Source organism: Indicator indicator, chromosome 6 (genome assembly GCF_027791375.1).
Source record: "Indicator indicator isolate 239-I01 chromosome 6, UM_Iind_1.1, whole genome shotgun sequence".
Taxonomy (NCBI): Eukaryota; Metazoa; Chordata; class Aves; order Piciformes; family Indicatoridae; genus Indicator; species Indicator indicator.
Window position 1 is genome coordinate 35,336,494 of NC_072015.1, and position 18,965 is coordinate 35,355,458.

Sequence of the window (18,965 nt, forward strand, 5' to 3'; positions counted from 1 at the left end):
TGAAAGCAGTGGATGTTTTGGTGTGGGTTTTTTGTTTGTTTGTTTTGTTTTGTGTTTACTGAAGGCTTTTAGAAAGAAATGTACTTTTCTCTGATTTGTGGCAGATACCGATACAACGTATGCAATTACTTTGGAGTCTGTGTTGGCTGGTCATGAAAACTGGGTGTATGCAGTTCACTGGCAACCTTCGTTTTGCAAAGGTGAAAAAGGATACTGAACACTTAGAGGTCACGTTAGGTGTTGTATACACAGAGTACAGCCATGTCTTTGTGTGTTCACTTGTCACTGTGGACCATGAAAATGTCTAGATTTTGCAAATGATGTTTTATAATAAATAGGTGTTCTGGCTGAATGTGCCATGACAGCACAGGCTCTGCCTGTCCTTGTCTATTGCACGATGCTTTCTCTTACTCCTTTTGTTTAATGGATGAAATAAAGTAACTGAGCTGTACTGGCTTTAATGTAATTGATTTGCTGTTTGTGGAATAAAAATTAACTCGATTGGTGCAAATTAATAGCTGTAATATTTTACCTTGGCACATATATTTGAAATGTGTGTTCTTTGGAAGGTCAGCATTAACTCAGGAGCTGTTGTTCTTTTTCTTTGACTAGAAAGGAATAGATAGTGACATTCAGGAGATTAATCTTCAGTCATCCATACTTTAATATAACATTCCAGGAATTCCTTGAATATCAGTTTTCTCTAGCTAGCATTGTAGCTCTAAGGCATTAATGCAGACTGTCACTGAAAAAAACCAGTTATTTAGGATTTAATTTTGCATCTTGCCCTGGTCTTTTATCTTTCTTTTTAAATCCTTAAATTCTGACAGCTTCAGTTGTGATTTGCTGGTGTGTCTGCCTGAAGTGTAATGGAAGGGCATTCTTGATTTGACATGGTCATGCCATCAGAATATCTTTCTGTATTTTTATTGGCAAAGGTGCCTTTTTTTTTTCCTGAGATGCTTTAGTAACTGATGGCAGGGGACTTCACCAGCAGCACAAAGTATGACTTTTTTTTCCAGTGTGTATACAACACTTAAACACTAGTGTGCAGTTAGATTGTTGAAATACACGCAGCGAAAAGTACAGGGCTTTAGAAATACTGGTTTAGTTATCTGTTCTTTCAGGTTTGGGATTTTTTGTTTTTGTTTTTAAACGTCAATGAAAGATTTTCCCTGTTGAAGCAAAGCTTAGGCAAAGTGCAGTCTTGCAAGTCTTACACTGCAATCTGAAGAGCCCTGTTAGGTTTATTCATCATGCTTCTGCATGCGTGCAGCGGCTTCCATTCTGTGGCCTGCCCAGTCTTGGGTTCCCCAAAATAGATATTCTTTCTCAGTAGAGGCAGGCTGATCTGAGACATACACTCTCAATGCAGAAGGTAGAAGGCCTGGTATGACATAAGATAACGCCTTAAGAGATGCCAACCAACGTCTCTATTCTCAAAAGCTTCCCCAGCACTGCTACAGGTTTCTGAACTGGGTAATGAACCAGTTTCCTCTTCCCGTTTCTGGCTGTGTTGGGTTTCATTGCATTTTGAAGAGCCATTCTTAATGCTGTATATATTATAAGATGCTAGAGTCTGTTGAATTATGTAGTGAATCTAACACTTCATTTGGAAAAAAACAGTGAACACAGTCATAGAGATTGTTTTGTTTTAAGCTGGAAATCTCTCTTTAAAAAATACTTAGGGGAATAGAACTGAGAACTGCCTTGCAGTCTCTCTGTGAAGCTCTATAATAGCTCTGTAATTTTCTCAAAAATTAGTTTTTGTTTCAGTGCCAGTTTTGAGTGAATAAACAGTAAAATATGATTGTTCTCGTGTACATTTTACATTTCCTTTGAGAGATGATGGCTGAAAAAGTGCACCACCTCCTAATGAATGACTAGGATGAATACAGAGCCCGTTAAATCAGTCATTCAAGTACTGCACTGCATGTCTCTGATGCTGAACACTTTTCTTAGCATGTTTGTATTCAGTATGACCAATTTCCTTTAGAAAGTATTCTCCTCATAGGTTGCAGGGTAATCGTTTTCCTTGTACTGTAGATGGCAGCATGCGACAACCTATGAGGATATTGTCTGCATCAATGGACAAAACTGTGATCATCTGGGAACCTGATAAGGAATCTGGAGTCTGGCTAGAACAGGCAAGTGTCAGTCTCATACTATGTATTGTACTCAAGTTGTATTTTCAGCATCATGTGTCTACTGGATGAAAAAAAATCTATTAAATGCTGGGAGAGAAAGACAAAAGCGTTCGTGCAAAAATACTCATTTTGATGCTGTGTTGCAAGTGAATCTATGTTTTTAAAAAACTATGTGATGCTGTATATTTTTATTGCTTGATTGCTTTCTTATTACCATGTTGGGGTGCTTCTAAGGGGAGTTTGTGCTCACATGGCATTCATTATATAGCAAACCAGGTGCTATAAAGTAACATGCAATGTGTACTCCTGGTAAGAGAATGAAACCATCCTGAATTACTTGTAGTCATCGTTATATGAATGTGTACCTAAGTGGTTACTACAGAGCAACTGAAACACAATGCCTAAGCCTGGTCTTACTCAGAATAATTTGTTCATGGGCTGTGTCATTAGGCTTTTCTTCCATTTGAACTGGATGCTCATATTTCACTATAGTGTTTTGAACCCTATTCTGAAGGGGATCATTCTAAGTAAACAAATAGTACAACCACATTTATCCAGTGTGCTTTGGTAGGTATCTTTTGTCTTCAGATGACATGCTTTTCCAAATGGCAATAGTTCAGCTGGAGTTGTTGGTGTTGGTTTATGTCAACCATTGTTTATGGTCTTTCCTGTCACTAAGAAAGTTCTAATCCTCTCTTGGAAGGAAAAAAACCCAGAAATACAGTTAGTGGGTTTAATTTTTCCCATTGTATTCAAAAGTTCTTGTGCCTTTCTACTTTAAATAGAAATTAGTTCACAACAGGATGATCGCAGAGAATTACCATTTGTTGTCCATAGATGTAATGTTCAGTTGTAGCTAAATGTACAAACTTCTAAAAACGGGTTGTGCAGTAAAACTTGTTTCAGGTTGTTACCCTTTGTATTGCTTAGCCCTCATATGTGAAGCTTGCTGTTCAGATCAGACTTTTGTATCTGTGTTGTGCAGCAAAGCAACCACTGTATCCAACAGACTGGAGTGAAACACAAAAAGATTGGGTTTTCATGTTATCTAGCATAATGTTTTCCCTGGGTGAGTGTGCAAGATCATATCCTGAGATGTTTATGAAGGGAGGCTTCATTAAAGTGCCATGCAGCTTTAATTCCCATGATATTTTATGCTTAATTTTGCAATTAAAATGTTCTTTAAATGTATTTCTTGGTGGAATGTGAACTGTTGCCTACAGCTAAATTTTCATCTCATGAGATTATATTAATGCAAAGTAATTTTCATGGATATTTCACTTCTGCTCATTAATTCAGGTGCGGGTAGGTGAAGTAGGTGGCAACACCCTTGGATTTTTTGATGGTCAGTTTAGTCCAGATGGTTCAATGATCATTGCTCATGCTTTTCATGGAGCACTACACCTTTGGAAACAGGCTGCAATTAATAAGGTATGTTGTTTTTTTGGTAGTAGCAGTGCTTAGAAGAATTACACTTGTATGTCACTTGTGGTAAATTCTACTGTTAGTGGAAAAGCGTAACAGTGAAACTAATGAAATAGTCCTTCTCTGATTATAATATTCTATAGGAGTCTTACTCCTGCATAGAAGGGACGTTGCAATCTCCCAGGCTCTAAAACCTGTTACTTTCCTGGGAGAACCATGAAATCAGTGGAATAGACTGAACTCGTTTCTGGTTGTGCTTCATTCAGAAGTGGCAGTTAAACCAAACCCACAAGTTTCTTTTATATTGGAGCAGTAGATCAGTGTTCTCTTCAGCCACTCTGAGTTCTAATAATTTGCTGTTTTCAAATGTGTTGGTTGGTTGTTTTTTTTGTGTGTGTGGTTTGGCTTGTTTGGTGGGGTTTTTTTGGTGGTTTTTTTTTTTTTTTTTTGGTCTTTCTAATAAGAATGTTCATACTTTTATTTTGGTTAGAATATGCCAGTCAGTCAGTTGAAAACTCCTTAATTCTTTGCTGGGTTTTTTTTGACAGAAAGAATGGACTCCAGAAGTTGTGATTTCAGGACATTTTAACAGTGTTGAAGACATAAAGTGGGACCCAGAAGGGGAGTTTGTTGTCAGTGTTGGTTCCGATCAAACTACTAGACTCTTTGCTCCATGGAAAAGAAAACAAGAGACAGAGGTATGATCTTCACAAGTGTGTGGTAAAGAGAGTGGTAAAGTGCACTTACCTGTCCTGACTTTAGAACAAGTCATCTGAATGTAACTCATTCCTTCTCTTGCCCAAGCCATGATGTGTTCAAAACTACTTTTGCACATGCTTGGTTTATTATTCACTGTGGGCTGTTTTCACTTTTAGAGCACTATTGGCAAAGTTTTAGCAATCACGTAGCATGACTGCCATTTAATCCTGAGTTCACCTCTGGATTACCTTCACTACATGTTCTCCCAGGGTCTTAAAAACCAGCCTGTGCAGTAATTCAGGAGGAGGACTACATGGCTGATTCAAGTGACCATCTATTGTCCTTGTTTAACACTTGGCTAAACTCTAATGCAGATAATCCTAAAGCAACTCAACTTTGTTTCTGTTTTCTGTACACAGGATTAGGCAATGTTCTCTATTTTTCCCACAGTTTGGTTTATGACTGTAGCTGTGCAAGCAAGTTTTCAGGAATTATTTGTGAATAATTTTGTGTGTTCTAAAACAAGTCTAAATTCTGGTGTGGAAAACACTGTCTAGGAATGCAAAAGTTGCAGTTTCTAATTGCTCATGCATTTTCCTCATCTGCAAATACAGTTTTTCTGGCAGAACAGTACTAATGTTCCATTCAGGAAACTGGCAGAAACTAGACTAATTGAAGTCATGCAAAGCATGTGCAAGCTGTGCTCTTAGCTTGGGGGAATCAATATGTGGCTGTTAGAAATGTCTCATCAAAGCTTTTGTGGTGCAGACCAGCACAGAATGTCTGGAGTTTCTGGGAGAGTGGATTTGGAACCAGTTCCTTGATATTCTTCTTCCAGGACACACAGAAGTCGTGGCAGTCCCAACTCAAGTGCTAAGCTTTGCTTTGTGTTGTAGGAAGGGCATCTTCAGTTTCCTTCCCCATCTCTTCCCCTAATCTCCAATCTGGAGGGCAGAACAGCTCTGTGGAAAAGATAGCATGTTGTCTTTAACAGATGGAAGCAAAGTCCAGGACTAGCACATGATGTAAGTCGGCAGCATTCAAGAGTTGTCAATACCGTGTTCTCTGGGACCTACTGAAGATGTACACTGCTTGCCAAATTTTTATCCTATTTTCTGAAAGAACTGAGCTTTATATGGTTTACTTGTATAGCTAGTCCTGCTGTCCCTGAAACATTTGATTTCTTTGATTTAGCAGAATGATTGCATATCTAAGTTTGGTGTGAACTGAATTACTGTTCCTCCCCTTCCTGTTCTGACACAGAGCAGCCACCTGGCTAATTTGACCAATCCAAGTGGTGTCAACACTTGTTGCTGCATGGGATGTGGGAGAAAGCTATTGTACCCTGTTGGTGAGGTGAAGTGGAGGGTTGAGATGAAATGAATTATTTGAAGGAATGTCTTCAGGACTTCTGAGCGCTGAAAACCAGGTGGTTAGTTCTACTGCTCCCAAACAATAGGTCTTAAAAGTGCCTTGTTTTCTGTACCATACGGAGTTTAGCATCTGAAAAATTACAACAGGTGATGTCTGATGTCTTAACAAGACATAATGGGTGGTTCAAATATCTGTGAAAAGTTAGCATTACAGCTCAATATTACTATTACTTTTTAACTCTTTAAAAGAGAACTAAATGTTAAATCCAAATAATTATCCTTTCTTAAAAATCTCAGTTCTGTTGTGATGGGTTCAAACATGAGAAGTGAGAGATAACAATCAGCTTAAATTTCTCATGGAAATTTGAACCCTGATTTTTCTGGAAGAAGCTTATTGCATGATTTTTGCAGCTCTCTCTTTGGTTTGGGGTTTGGGTTTTTTGGGTTTTGGTTGTTTGGTTTCTTTATTCCTGTTAATGTGCTCTGTTCTAAGGTATGCAAAGATGCACCTAGTAAAGGGTAAGAAGAGTTTATTGCACTGTTTGCATATTTGGGGTTTTCTTAATGTTTTAAGAATTACTGTGTGGCTTTTTTTTCCTCATTGGAAAACAAGGTCTTGTGAAAACATGAGATATTGTAGGATCTGTCAAATATCCCATTGACGTTCTATCAACTTTGACCCTTGAAACTCAGCTGAATTTTTAGTGTGATATTTGCAGTTTGTAGTCAACATAATGCCTTTCTTTATATCTGTATAACTAGTACAGTGTAGACTCTGTCTTGGCTGCAGTTTTTCAGGCATTTTAATACAGAACTAGTCTAAGTTAATTATAAACTATTAATTTTAACTACACTAGCTGTTATTTTTCCAGCGGAAGTATCATTTAGGAGTAGTAGCAAATAAAAATTCCTAAAAATCCTTTCATGAAAGTGTATTTGCTACAACACAGGAAGTTTTTTTGAAGAGGTTTTTTTTGGGGGGTGTGTGTAGAATAAATTAGTTTCTTAGAAAAGCAATTTAACTAATTTAATTTCCTTTTTTCACCCCCAATGTTCATTGCTTACCGTGACTATAAAACTATCTAATTCCTGGTTAGCTGTTAACTCTGTTTTTCTTGTATTAATAATTGGAGTGTGGATATGAATATTTCAGGAAACTAGAAAAAAAATTAAAACCAGTCCTAAGATCATCAGTTTCCTCGAAGAAGCTGTTTTGGTTTTGTCTTTTTTTTTTTTTTTTTTTTAAAAAACCTTTATTAAATATTTTCACTAAAATCAAATACTTAAAGAGGGGAAGTAAGAACCTGTAACCTGCTGACAGCAGTGCTGCTGTGTTTTGTGAGAGACAGACGAGGGAAGCAACTTAATTATCATTACCTTTCTTAATATTTTTTTCAGAGTTGCAGTTTTGAAAGTAGTTAAGTAGCATTACAATCCTCCTCTTGCTTAAGCAACTTATGTCCTATTTCTGTTTAGCATAAAGAAGTCACAGTAAGTTTGGTGTTTGTTAGTAGCAGAGGTGAGCAAATCCCTTGAATGTACCTGTGCAGGGACACAGTTTGCTAGTTTTACTAGCTGCAGGAATTGTTTGGTGGAAAAACAGGATTTAATTGATGTATATGAGCACACATCAGTTTTGTGAATGTCAGTAGAAAGTTGCTGATAACTTTCCTTCAAAAGTCAGCAAGTAAAGTACTCAATCTTGCTGCTTCTCTGGTTAAGAATTGTGTTTTAACTGTGTGACTGCTTGTTCTAGGTAACCTGGCATGAAATTGCAAGGCCTCAAGTACATGGGTATGACATGCGCTGCCTGGCAATGATCGGCCGCTTTCAGTTCGTGTCGGGAGCAGATGAAAAAGTGCTTCGAGTTTTTCGTGCTCCTAAGAATTTTATAGAAAATTTCAGTAACATCACTGGTATTCCAATGGAGAAGCTGTGCTCCCATGTAAGTGTGGTAAAACAGTGCTAAATGATGACAGCCCTCCTTCATGTACGTAAAAGTAACTCTTTGGAAAACGTCAAGTTGCACTAAACTTTGTCAAAGTTATTCTAATTGTCTGAAACCTTAACCTTATTTTCCTTTCTTTTCTACTTGCTTCCATGTGTGTTAATATGTATTTTTAAGGTGTTTTGTGATAAAACAGGCTGTGTTTGAAAGGTGAACAAGACCTAGCATCTGAAGATTGCAAATTGTATGGGTAGATTTTAAAGTAAGTCACACCAAGTAGACTGCTGTATACACTTGGTGATTTACAGGCAAACAATAAAGCCTACAAATGTGTTTCTCCTTAATTTAAGGGTATAGTAGTCTTGTCTAGGTGATGTTGTGTTATGTTGGTTTTTTTTTTAAATTATATGCTTGGAAATAGCATAAAGCTTTCAGCACTGTTGTTAGTTCCTTCATATAAACATTTATAAACATGTACTTGCTCATGCTTTTTTTTCTTCTTGGCACTGGAGATTTTCTTGCGGCTTTTTTGTTCCAGTTATGAGTTGTTGATTAATTCCTACTTTGTGGAAAGATAAGACTGCAGAATTGCTGTCCTTTGTTGGTTCCCAATTTGCTTTAAGATCTAATTCTGTTTTCCCCTGCATTTTGTAGAGCAGGCCTTATTCAGGATAGTTGCCTCTGTACAGAGCCTTGCATGCTCTTTGCATTTCTGGCTCAAAAGCAATGTTTTCTGTGCACCTTTTCAGAGATGGATTAGCCTTTCCATTTCATTTAATGATTGAATTATCTGGGAAAGAAATTTGTTAATTCTTGACAGCAAGAAGTTATGTAAGTAGTTTAGTGCTTTAATTTTGCAAGACTTAGTAAGCATTTGTATTAATGATGTTAGGCAAATAATATTGTGCTTTTTTAATGCTAGCAGATGTCATTATTTACTTTTATGTAGACTTTCCTTATCAGGTCTTCCTCTGAGTGGTATTTTTTGATCCATGCTATCACTATTTCACATGAGCTTTGTTTAGAGAGGAAGACTTTACAAGATCTAATGACACAGCTACTCTTAAATAGGTTTATTGAAATTGTTTTCTGTGAACAATTTTTTTTCGTTAGAATGGGTAAGCTTTTTCTTAATTTAGCTCAACTGCCTTCCTCCCCAGAAATACTTAAAACCAAAAAAGCCAGCTTTATATTCAAAAAGGGTTGAATAGGATTAAATTAAATTCAAATCCATGGGATTGTATTATATTGTGGATTGTAGTAGAGAACCACTTTGTTTTAGAGGCCTTAGACTGGTATGTGTCTCATACATTTTCCTCATCAAATTATGAACATTGAAATAACATAGTGTTTTAAGCTGTCAATTCTGTATAACAGTCTGTCTTTGAACTTTCCAGACACTAAGGAACAGGTTTTACACCTAGTAAGTCTAATCTTTTCCATCTCTGCACAGAAGACCCCCACTTCACTTACCCATTCTAAATTTTGGCTTTTCCCCCATACTTCTATGGAAATATTTTCTGTCTGATGATTCGTCTTTCCTGTATGCTAGTCTAAACAACCATGTACTTCACCCAAATCCATGTTATGTACTGGGTTATTTTTGAAGTTGCAGGCACAGGTGTTCTCTCTCTGTCCCATTTTCCAAAATGCTGCTTTATTATTTCACCTCAGACCAGACCAGACTTATTTCCCAGTCCCATTGTGTTAAAAACTGCATTTATTTCAGTATATCCTATAATAAATAAAATTGTGGAAGAAAACCTTTTACTGGGGGTGAACATATATGCTTTACAGTAAAACTCTTGAGCTGAGACTTGTAACAATTTTTTTTCTTTCTTAAATTCAGGAATCATCTGATCTTCCAGAAGGTGCAACTGTGCCAGCTTTGGGATTATCCAATAAAGCTGTTTTTGAAGGTACAGTTAATGAGAAATAATGGTGATGGTGCTTCATGTGGAAAGTTTGGCATTTTTAAATTACTATTTTAGCATATGCTGTTTTGTTAGGTATGTCAACTTGGCTGCAAGTTCAGAGTCTAGAAATGAAAGAAAGAACCTTTCCTCATTTCCTCTGCTTTTGATTTCTTCCCTAAACATTCCATAATGTCTTGTGCAAACCCAAAATGATCTTTCCCTCTTGTGTCTTGCACCCCTGTAGGAAATGACCCTACACAGAGGGGTTCAGAATGGTTAACGCAGAACTACCTGTTACTACTTCTGAGTTTTCTATAAAATACCTTGACCTTTGCAGCTATACTCTGGAGTCCTTTTCACACTCAGCTCAAATGTGAGCAGCCTTCTAGAAGCTTATGGAAGTAATGATGCTTTGAGTAGGATCAGTCATATTATATGTTCCAGTAAAGATAGCCATAAACCTTCTCTAGATATTTGGGAAAGAAGAATTATTTAGAGTATTGGTAAAGGCTGATGAGGTACTACATTAATTTCTTGGAGAGGTGATGGGGGGAATATTGTGATTGTGGGGGAACAAGGAGAGAGAGAAAAACATCTGTCTAGAATGATAAAAATAACTGTGTAGTGTCTTGAGAGTGGGGAGGGGACTTGTAATTTCACATGCAATAAAGTCTCTGGTAAAACTGTACTTATACTGGAACCTAACAAATTAGGTCAGACTTGTTTTTTCTCTGCTTAAACCTTTATCAGAAGGTGTGAATTTAAAAAAGAAGTGTTTTAGTAAGTTTTGTCTCCAGGGTCTTCAATGGCAATGCAGTTAAATTTCCCTAAAGCCTCTGTGACAAAAAAATAGATTTGTTGTACTCAAAGTGGCTTATAAAATACTTTTTGACAAAAATTCTTTTTCCTTCTTTCTCATGAATCCTTTCACTGAGACAGAACAAAACTTCCTCCTTCTAGAGTATCATCACATACAGAATAATGATTACTATTGATTTCATGTGGCACACTCAGAAGTAGCACTATGAGTAAGAAACCTGTCAGATTTTGCTATATTCTCCATTGCCCACCCAACGGTGTCAGCACTTTATGGCTTAGGTAAAAGCCCCACAGGCCCCTCTTGCTTGCGCTGCGGGGGAGTCTTCATGGTGAGCAATGATTAGATAGCAGATGAGATAAGTGTTGCTTGTTTAATTTTCAAGGGGAGAGAAGACAGGATGAATGAGAAGGTAGTCTTTCTGTTCTTTTTCTGTACCGGCTTTTATAAACTGCTGCATTTGAAACGTACAAAATGTCAAAAAGATTCTGTCCAAGAGCAACTGTTCCTAACTCTGTACCTTGTTCTTAAATAGTATCTTCCAAGTGAAGGACAGAGTTGAATTTTCACATTAACTGAATAATTTCAGTTACTGCTGGTACTTTTGCCTAAAGCTAAGGCCCAAGCCCTGGGCAGTTTTGCTGAAGTTTGCAAATTGTTAACTGTACTTCCTTAAGTATGGCTTTTGTTTTAGAGGGCCACATTAAATTTAGGTATTCTTCAGCTATATCTGAGATTTTTGCCTTAAGCATTCCCAAATACAGAAGGAAAGGTTTAGTGTTGGGGAAGCACAGGTCTAACTCCTGCTGACTGCTTCTTTCAGATAAATCAAAGGCTCTTTAAGAATTTTTAAGAGATGTGCTGATGGAGAGAATTCAGTTTCAGAATGTAATTAGTCTAAAGGTTAGATTTTTTTTATTTTCTCTTCATTAGCAGGTGTTAAAACTAGATTCTAATACTCTTGTTACTGTAACTCTGGGAGCAGAGAAACTTGATTTCAGTTACTTACATTGTAAAAACAGATGCTTGTTACTTGTATAGTAAATGCTCATATTTTCCCTCCTGTCAAACATGTTCTCTCTGGCTAATGAAGCTCTTGCTTTGAATAGGAGATATGTCTGTTCAACCAACTGTGGATGAAGAAACTTTTAATACCATTTCAAATCAGTATCCTGAGATCTATTTTCAGCCCTTGATCCTTACAGGTATGAGGTTCATCTGGATATAAACTATTTAGCTGATTTTTGAATATTTAGTACTGTATTTGAGTATGCTGTACAAATGTCTTTTAGAACCTCCCCCAGAGGATCACTTGCTGCAGAATACCTTGTGGCCTGAAATTCAGAAGTTGTAAGTTTTTTGTTTTGATTTGGGTTTTTGGGGGGGGGATGAGGAGGTTGTTGTGTTTGTTCTTTGTGGCTGGTTTTTTTTTTTTTTTCCCAGTTTTGGCTTGTTTTTGTTGTTTCAATTTGCAAAATTCCCAGACAGCTATTGCTACATACTAATGTAGTCTAGTGGTATAACTCTTCCTATTTTGCTCCCTGATTTGACTTTGTGTGCAGTGTAGTGCTTGTAAAATAGATATTATATATAATATAAAATATTATTATATTTATTATATAAATTTATTATATTTATTATATTTATATATAATATAAAATTAGGAGACAGTTCAGAAAATGGCAGTTTGGACTGGTATGCCTGCAAATTTGATTTCACTAGTTGCTTCTGTGCCAGTGAAATATGTATGATTTTATCACAGAGCTGCTCTTCTGAATTTGTAATGATCAGACTTTCATTCTCTCATGGGATGTTTGTCTTTTGGATGTCCATATAGGACATCAGTTCTTGTTTTGTTTTGTTTTTCCTTCCTTGTTCCAAGAGAGACACATTTCTGGTCTGCTCTAAGGAGGTGTGGCATGTTTTCATGCACTTAGCTGAGTACTGGATTGTGACAGGCCTCTTTCAGTGCTGCACCATTTGTGTGGTAAAACCTTGCCTGTACTGAAAACCTCTGTGTAAGGAGTTTTCTGCTTCTTTCCACTGCATGGCAGTTTGTCTTTCTGATATGGAAATAAAGGGTGAAGCAACAAATACGAAGCTTCTCCCTAAAGGCTAATAGAGTTGTAAGATGCAGTAGGTGGAAGCAGCAGCTGAAACAGTTTGTGTCTAGGAGTAGAACAAAGTGATGAATGTTGAGTGAAATGGTTACAAACCCAGTTTGGTTGTTGAATGCTGGAGAGCCTTGTAGATTGCAAAGATAATAGGGTTATGTGGTCATGATAATAATTGTTTTGAGGTCTCAGGGTTTCAGGAATCTTAATTTGTGTGTTGTTCCCTTTTTTCAGAGATTCACAATTTACAAATGAAGGTTGTCTCCTTATTTGTCCCCTAAGGGTCTCAGAAACTTTAGGCTACAGTTCCACAGTCTTCAGTGCCCACCCACGTAAATAGTTTGGGGAATATTTTAGTAGTGAAAAGGACCCAAGGTGAAAATTCTTCTTCATTTGCCTTTGATGTTTCTCATATTCTATTGAGACGTTAATCTTTGATATTCAGCTGCAGGAGTACTGTCTGCCTGCTTTTATATCCTGCATTCATTGAAATTACTGCATTTTACAGTAGTTTTCAGGTGACTTGTCTGAGCAATTTTTTCTGTTTTTAGTCACTGCTAATGATAGTGGTTCTTTGATGTAGGGGCAGCAAGATGCAAAGCATTCATTGACTTTCAGTTTTTAGCTGAGGATAATCTTGAAAGAAGTAACATGAAATCACATAATATAGATTTCTAGTTGCCATAGCAGCAGAAAAATAGTGAGGAACTGACTTGCTAAAAATAGCTTGTTTGTCATTGACATTTGTATATTCACAGCTCTAAGTCAACACAGAATTTTTGAAGGATTAGTGTTGGGGTTTGAGAAGTGTTTGCTTGAGTAGGTTTTGGTATGAAGAACTTGCTACATTTTTTGCGTAATCTAACAACTTTAAAATAAAAATATGATAAATCCTGTGAGAGTATGTTAGTCTTGGAAAATTACCATAGGGTAATCTTGCAGCAGGCTGAGATTTAAATCTTAAGTGTTGACATATATATGTTTTTATATATGTGCACTTCATGTAATAGACTTGGAAATCTTGAAAGATCCTTTTTGACACTAGAAAATGACTGTAAGCATGTCTGGATATTCTGGAAGTCCAGTCAGTTTACCTGTGCTTAAAAAAATTGTATGAATTGCACACTGCTAAGGCAAAATAGCTTATGGTTGAAAATGTCATCTCATTTTTCATTCATGCAGCTGCTTTTCTCCATTGTGAACCTTTTCTTGGTGTTGTACTACAAAGTGAAGGGACCATGTTGCATGAATGGGTGCAGTGTACTGAAGCTTCTATACTTCAAAGGCTTATACACTTGTAAACAGCAACACCTATTGCTACTAACTTTAGTCTGGTTCTGGGAGAAAGCACTGGATTGTATAGGCTGTCTGACTGACCTGCTTGTGTTACATAATTTAAAGTGAAAGATTTTAATGCTACTATTTAGCAAGGACAAAGTTCTATGCAGAAGCTCACAATGTTTCCGTCAAGTGCTGTCAAGCCTGCATTTAAGAGATAAAACCAAAGTAATTAAGGACTTGTTTCCCAAGTAGTTCAACAGTTTATTTTTCCTTCATTGAATTACAGGAAATTTATATGGTTTTGTGTAATAAATACTTGATAACTTTAGAAACTCAATTAATGTTTTTTGCTACAAAATAGTCTCCAGAAATGTGTTTTAGCAGTAGGTAGTATGATAAAACTCCTGCTGGCAGCACAGTTAGGGGAAGACATCATTGTCAGGTAAAATCAAATTTGCAAGTTAACATTCCAGATGAGCACAGCCACCAGTCTCTCTCCCTGTTGAGGGCCCAGGCACAGTTACTCTCCATGAAAAGGCAGTCAGACATGAGTGTGGGAGACTGTCTATGGGTTTTGTCCAGCATCATCTCTTCTGGACTCTGTTCAACAGATACAGAGAGTGATCTGTCATTTAAACAGATGGTTGTGAAATCCCATGAACATAAATCACATGTAAGAACTTCTTTGCAACGCAGCAGACCAAAGGAGTTTATTAAGAAAACTCCCATCTCTTCAGAGCTAGGAATCAAAGGTCACCCCCCCACACACTGACCTGCAACTGGTATTTAACTGACATTTGTCTGCTGTTTATGGATTTCATCTACAGTTCTACTCTCAGTCTTTTGTGACTGATTTTGTGCTAGTCTTTGTGTCATTTCTGCTTGTTAGTTAAGTTCCAGTCCAGGTATTCCAGCAGAATTCATCCAAAGACTGGTTAAGAAGTTATCTCTGGAGGAGTCTAGAAGTTTTGGGTTTTTTACATTGTTGTCCTCTGACACGATTCTTGTGGTGTAGTTCAGAAATCTTCTTCCAATATTTCACAGAACAGGCATCCTTTGGCTGGCTGTTTGTGATGTGTTTCTTCAGCAATCTCCAAATATGTGGCTTCTGATTTTTAATGGTACTGTTAAAATTGCTTTACAGGAAAATAAGAAAACATTAGATGCTGCTTTAGTCTGCTTTATTAATCATTAGTGTAGCATCTGCAGTGCTATGGAGTGGTCTGTAGCCTGTTGTAGAGCTTGTCCTGTAGTCAGTTCCTAAATGTGAAAGAATTTGTACAGATTCTTTTTTGTGTATTGATGTATACAGATGTATATTGAATGCTGAACATTATTAGGAGTTATTTGGGACATAATACTGAAACAATGGTGAGAAGTTCTTGGCAGGTGCTTTTCATTTTTGGAAAGGGCTATAAATTAATGTGAGAACCTTGATACGTGCTGCAAAAATGACTGTGATGTGTTAAATATTTTTTTCACGTTTATTTCAGGTATGGACATGGGTATGAGATTTTTTGTGTTGCTTGCAACAATTCAAACACTGTAATTGCTTCAGCGTGTAAGGTAAGATTCTAGCACCATCTAGTGAAAAGTGCTGCCCAGTTTCTAGGGCTTAGAGAGCAGGAGTCAGAATTCAGTTTGTGCTGTTCTTTCACTTAAATGTAAAAGATTCTGTACAGATGACAGTTGCCTTGCAAATATGAGAGCGAATGCAGACAAGCTATTGTTATTCATTTGAAGGTACTAGTGAGATAAATTCCAACAAGTATAGGTGCAAAACATATTTTTTACTGATACACTGTCAGGATTAGTAGAAAATAGTGAAACAATCTTGACACTTCCCAGGGGAAAGCTGATTCTAACTTGATTGCAAGCCTTAAATTTTAACTTTTTAGTATTTTGAAACGTGTGACTTTTATGTTTGCTTTTGTTAGTTCTCAGTGATATTTTTTTTTCCATCAATACAGGCTTCCAAAAAAGAACATGCAGCAATTATTTTATGGAGCACTACCTCTTGGAAGAAACTGCAGAGTTTGCCATTTCACAATCTGACTGTTACTCAGCTGGCGTTTTCTCCTAATGACGAATTCTTATTAGCGGTTTCTAGAGACAGGAATTGGTCACTGTGGAGGAAACAAGACTCAGCAGAGTCAGGTAAGGTATGTGAAGTGGATAGATACATTTGAAGACTTTCCAGTTTGTTCAATATGTTTGGCTTCAAAATATTTGAAATATTTTAACACTCATTTTCCTTAAAACATTTAAGAATTAATAGTGACAGGATTAATCTCTGATGTAGCCTTCTGATAATCAAAGAATGGCTTAGGTTGAAAGGGACCTTAGAGATCATCTAGTCCAACTTCTCTGCCATGGGCAGGGTCACCTCTCCACTAGACTTGGTTGCTCAAGGCCTCATCCAGCTTGGCCTTGAACACCTCCAGGGAGGGGGAATCCACAACCTCCCTTGGCAGCCTGTTCCAGAGTCCCACCACCACTGTATCGAAGAACTTCTTCCAAAGATCAGCCTAAACCTACTCTACCTCAGCTTAAAACCATTCTGCCGTGTCGTGTTGCAGGATACCATTATGAAACATCCCTTCCAGCCTTCCTGCAGTTTCTCTTCTGGTATTGGAAGGCAACTATAAGGTCCTGCCAGAGTCTTCTCCAGCCTGAACAACCCCAGCTCCCTCAGTCTGTCCTCATAGCAGAGGTGTTCCAGACATTGGATCATCTTTGTGGCCTACCTCTTGACTCGCTGCTTCTTATGATGGGGACACTAGAACTGGATGTAGTATTTGAGGTCTCAGAGGAACAAAGGGGATGAATCACATCTCTTGACCTGCTGGCCACACTCTTCTTGGTGCAGCCTAGGATATGATTTGCCTTCTGGGCTGCACAAGTGCACTGCTGGCTCATGCTGAGCTTCTCACCAATCAATACACCTAAGTCCTTCTCTTCAGGGCTGCTGTCAACCCACTCTGCACCCAGTCTGGATTTCTGCCTGGGATTGGCCTGACTCAGATGCAGGAGTGTGGACTTTGACTTGTTGAACCTCATACAGTTTGTACTGGCCCACTTCTCAAGCTTGTTAAGATCTTTCTGGATAGCATCCCTTCCTTGAAGTGAGTCCACCACACCACACAGCTTGGTGTCATTGGCAAAATTCTGGAGGGTGTACTTGGTGCCACTGTCTGTGTGACAGACAAAGGTGTTAAGTAGCACTGGGCCCAGAACAGACCCCTGAGGAACTTTGCTTGTGACTGGTCTCCACTTGGACATTGAGCCGCTGATCACAACTCTTTGAATGTGACTGTGTAGCCATGTCCTTATCCACCAAGTGGTCCATCCATCAAGTCCATGTCTCTCCATCTTAGAGACAAAGATGTCACATGGGACATCCAGGTAGATGACATCAGTTGCTCTTGCCGTATCTACCAGAGCTGTGACTCTCTTGTAGAAGAGCACCAGAATCGTCAGGCATGATTTGCCCTTTGCGAAGCCGTGTTGCGTGCCACCAATCACCTTGTTGTTTTCCCTGTGCCTTAGCACAGTTACCAGAAGGATCTGCTTCATGATATTACCTGGCACAGAGGTGAGACTGACTGGTCTGTAGTTCCTTGAGTTTTATTTGCTCCCCTTTTTAAAAATAGGGGTTATGATTCCCCTTTTCCAATCTGGCTAGTGGCCTAGCAACCTCAGCTGCCAGTGCCTTCAGCACCCATGAATGTATCTCATCAGGTCACATGGACTTAGGTGTCTTCAGGTTATCTAGACATTCTAGGACCTGTTCTGCTCCTACTATGGGTAGTTCTATCTCCCAGACCCAGCCATTGCCTTCTGTGACTTGGGTGGTGTGGCTCAAGTGGTTACCAGTGAAGACAGAAGTGAAAAAGTCATTGAGTATTTCAGTCTTTTCCATATTCTCAGTAACCAGGTGACCTGTATCTCTCCAGATGGGCCCTACATTCTCTCTTGTTTTTCTTTTCTCTCTGACATACCTGTAAAATCACTTTCTGTTATCTTTAATGTCCTTGGCTAGATTTAATTCTGTCAGGGCTTTAGCTTTCCTAACCTGATTCTGGTTTCACAGGCAGTTTTCTTGTATTCATCCCAGGTTACCTGTCCTTGCTTCCACCCTTCGTGATTTTCCTCCTTGTGTTTGATTTTGACCAGAAGTTCTTTGTGTGTCCATGTAGGCCTCCTGGCATTTTTGCCTGATTTCCTCTTTTTAGGGATCCATTGTCTTTGAGCTTGGGGAAGATGATCCTTGAAAGTCAGCATGGGCTCCCAGTCCCTCCAGAGCTTTGTCCCATGCTGCTGTACTAAGGAGGTTCCTGAGGAGGCCGAAGTCAGCTCTTTTGAAGCCAAGAGTTTCAATCTTGCTGAGCACCACCTTCTTTGCTGCCCTGAGGATCTTAAACTCTACCTTCTCAAGTTCACTGCAACCAAGACTGCCCATGAGCTTGACATTCCCCACCAGCCCCTCTCCACTGGTGAGAACAAGTTCTAGCATGGCACCTTTCTTTGTTGGCTCTTTTGTCACTAGGTAGAGGAAGTTGCCATCAATGCAGTCCAGGAACTTCCTGGATTGCTTATGCCCTGCAGTGTTGTCTCTCCACCTGATACCTGTGTGGTTGGTCTCCTCCATAAGGACCAGGACTTCTGAATGAGCAGTGACACCTATCTGTCTATGAAGGGCGCTTCCACTCGGTCTTCCTGGTCATGTGTCTCCAGTGTAATGTCCCCTACCCTTCCTTTCACCCTGACCCACAGGCACTCAGTCTTCATCATTTACCAGGTGGAGCTCCATGCACTTTAGCTGGTCATTGACATAGAGGACAACACCCCCTCCTCATCTCCCCTGCCTGTCCTTCCTGAAGAGCTTACACCCTTCTTATCCTTCACACCAATCAATAGGAGTCATTCCACTCTCTAATGCCGATCAGATCGTGGCACTGCAGCATCTCCAGCTCCTCTTGTTTGTTGCCTGTGTTGCCTGTGCTTGCAGAAAGACAATTGAGCTGAGTCCCTGGTGAAGAGCTTGGAGCCTCTAATGAAGTACAGTTGTACGTTGGCTGGGCTGATGGTTTTACCTTCCACGTTGTTATGCCATTCTCAAGGTCATCTTCAGTCAATCTGGTTTTATTGCCTTTCTCCTTCATATCTAGTTTAAACCCTCTCAATGAGGCCTGCCAGCTCTTGACCCAGGATCTTTTTCCCTGTTGCGGTCATCTGAACCCCA

The 18,965-nt window shown here is 38.7% G+C and overlaps 1 protein-coding gene across 1 annotated transcript in view; it reads left to right on the forward strand.

Annotated features, from left to right (window-relative positions):
- Positions 1-18,965, forward strand: part of ELP2 (elongator acetyltransferase complex subunit 2) — a 39,047-nt gene that overhangs the window by 16,170 nt on the left and 3,912 nt on the right. The window contains exons 9-18 of the mRNA XM_054381533.1: positions 105-200; positions 2,047-2,147; positions 3,447-3,578; positions 4,121-4,270; positions 7,401-7,589; positions 9,442-9,511; positions 11,435-11,530; positions 11,618-11,675; positions 15,214-15,286; positions 15,691-15,877. Coding sequence (XP_054237508.1) covers positions 105-200; positions 2,047-2,147; positions 3,447-3,578; positions 4,121-4,270; positions 7,401-7,589; positions 9,442-9,511; positions 11,435-11,530; positions 11,618-11,675; positions 15,214-15,286; positions 15,691-15,877 — 1,152 coding nt within the window. The remainder of the gene's footprint in view (positions 1-104; positions 201-2,046; positions 2,148-3,446; positions 3,579-4,120; positions 4,271-7,400; positions 7,590-9,441; positions 9,512-11,434; positions 11,531-11,617; positions 11,676-15,213; positions 15,287-15,690; positions 15,878-18,965) is intronic.